The sequence below is a fragment of the Sinocyclocheilus anshuiensis genome, unplaced genomic scaffold (genome assembly GCF_001515605.1).
Source record: "Sinocyclocheilus anshuiensis isolate Anshui unplaced genomic scaffold, SAMN03320099.WGS_v1.1 scaffold2196, whole genome shotgun sequence".
Classification (NCBI taxonomy): domain Eukaryota; kingdom Metazoa; phylum Chordata; class Actinopteri; order Cypriniformes; family Cyprinidae; genus Sinocyclocheilus; species Sinocyclocheilus anshuiensis.
Window position 1 is genome coordinate 57990 of NW_015546173.1, and position 2538 is coordinate 60527.

At 32.3% G+C, this 2538-nt stretch overlaps 1 protein-coding gene across 1 annotated transcript in view; it reads left to right on the forward strand.

The window, feature by feature from the left end:
• LOC107701379 (forkhead box protein F1) overlaps positions 1 to 446 on the forward strand; it is a 2306-nt gene extending 1860 nt beyond the window's left edge. Inside the window, exon 2 of the mRNA XM_016503375.1 lies at positions 283 to 446. Coding sequence (XP_016358861.1) covers positions 283 to 446 — 164 coding nt within the window. The remainder of the gene's footprint in view (positions 1 to 282) is intronic.
• Positions 447 to 2538: the final 2092 nt, after the last annotated feature.

The following is a 2538-nucleotide window of genomic DNA, read 5'->3' on the forward strand; positions in this document are numbered from 1 at the left end:
TAATCTATGTCTTACGATTAGAAGATTTTACCAAATGCAGAAATATTTACCATCTAAATGAACGACTGAATGTCACAGGCGAATGTTTATCTCCGAAACAATTTCTTAATCATTACTATAATAATAATAATAATAAACGCTATATAACCACTAAAATACCATTAGGCAACGTTTAACAGGCCAGCCCAAACTTGAAGCCAAGCAGAACATTACATTTATTCATAAAGAACTTGATCAACTAAACTAAACCAACATGTTTTGCTTTATTTTGTGTCCCCGCAGGTATACCGCGCTATCATTCCCAATCCCCCAGCATGTGTGACAGGAAAGAGTTTGTCTTCTCTTTTAACGCCATGACCTCTTCATCGATGCATTCACCAGGGAGTAGCTCGTACTACCACCATCAGCAGGTCTCCTATCAAGACATCAAACCCTGTGTGATGTGACAGCATTGTTACATGCAACTACTGCAACGACGTGCAACAGTGTAAATAGACCTAAATGAGACATGGAGTGGTCTGTAATTGGCTCTTTTGGAAAGGGACATGGATACGGAATTAAGAAATAGCGTTTATTACTAATCAGAACTTGGCAATGGAAAGGAATTGTTAGTAAACTACAAACTCAATAGAGGAGCACTTCAGAAAGGCCGATTCGCTACTTCTAGAGATTTCAAAATGGAAAAACCCACAGCTTCAGATCTCTGCGAAAAAGGCCGGGGACATAATAAAAGCAAGAGCATTTCGTTTCTAACAGCTCGGTACTAACTCTGCTGGCGGATGACGCTCCGATGTTGATATATTGCGCTTAAAGTCGAGTTTGTATCGTTTGTATGAACGTTTTTCCACAATAATTTCGCTTTAAATTGTGAAAACAGTAAGAACGCGAAATGAAGGCACTTTTAAACTTATTTATTCTTTTCAAATGTTAAATGTTAGGCTACAGTTATTGCCACATATTGCTTTATTGGCAATATTTGCTCAATGTAACATGAAGGTTAAATATAAGCACTGTTAGTTATTTCGATTTTTTTATTTAGTTTTACATATCTATATTGACACGTCTTATTCCTCAAGCACTGTATAAACATGGTGTAGGAAATATCTTTTAGTATTTTTTCCGTTCCAGTTACTTTAAATATTATTTGATGTAATACTTCAGTTCTACTGAAAATTAAAATTAATAATAAGAATAATGGCTTGAAGTTTGCAATACCTGTTCAAATGATGACTTTTCTAAACAAGATATATTGTTTTTGTTTTGTGGATTTGATTTTTATAGATTGAATCCTATGATAATGCGTATAAATAGTACGCCAAATACAAACAGAAATTCTTGCTACTGATACGCAGAAATTGACTTTGGCGTGCATATAATACGCAGTTTTCGCATACATATGATACGCATCTACCCCACAACCCTAAACCTACCCATAGCGTATCATATGCCAAAGTCAATTTCTGCATATAAATAGTACGCCAAATCGAAACATAAACTGGTGCTATTGATACGCACTTTCATGAGATCGGGTTGACTGAATCCCTGCATTATTCATCAAACCAGTAATTAAGCTTAATGATTGTAGAGCTTAAAGACAAATAGGCCATAATTCATAATCCATAATGCCGAATGAAAACAGTGCGAACTACAAAAATATTATAAAAATTTTAGTGCATTCTTCATGATTGATTTTTATTCCTGGAGAGAGGCTGACCATTTAAAGCTAAAATATACAAAACCAAGCTATTTTATAATTCGAAGGCGTTCATTAATATACCATAAAATGGAATATTGTGAGAATATTTATTTCAGTAAATCCAGTTTTAATATAATCCTCTACTGCAAGAAGCCAAGACGTGGATTTACTAAAAAAAATGTTGTCTTGGTGGAACTGAAAGGGCTGAAGATATTCTATAAAGTAACATTCCCATCTTACAGGGAAAACTATTATTATTATTATTATTTTAATTACTTCATTTTCTATACAGAATAATAATATTTTATAAGGAAATATTGATGTGATATTAATAGTCACAAGCAATAAAATAATTTTTGCTCTATTCAATTCTGAATATGAAATTAGATTTCAAGAAATATGACATCGAAGACAGTGTACTAAATTTACAATTAAGCAATACTTTTACTGCATTAGTAACGAAACAATCATTTTTCAATTTACTGTATGAACGTTTTGTTATATAAGATTTTATTTTAAAACACAACAGCTTTCGCGGAGACAGTCAGCTCAGTGTTCAACTATAGTCTTGTATAATCCTAAATATTTAAACATCATTAATATAAAAGTTATCATGGAATTGTTTGATAATATTAATAATATATGAATACCTCATAGTGACTCTCGATTTCTTTAGTTTCAGCAAAGAACACTTTTCTTGTCCAAAATATATCAGTTTATTTTGTTTCTGGGGTTCTATAAGAACTAGATAATAAAAGTTATTTTTGGAAAAGGTTGGACATTAGACTTTACACTTTCTCTCTCTCTGTATGTATGTATGTATGTATGTATGTATGTATGTT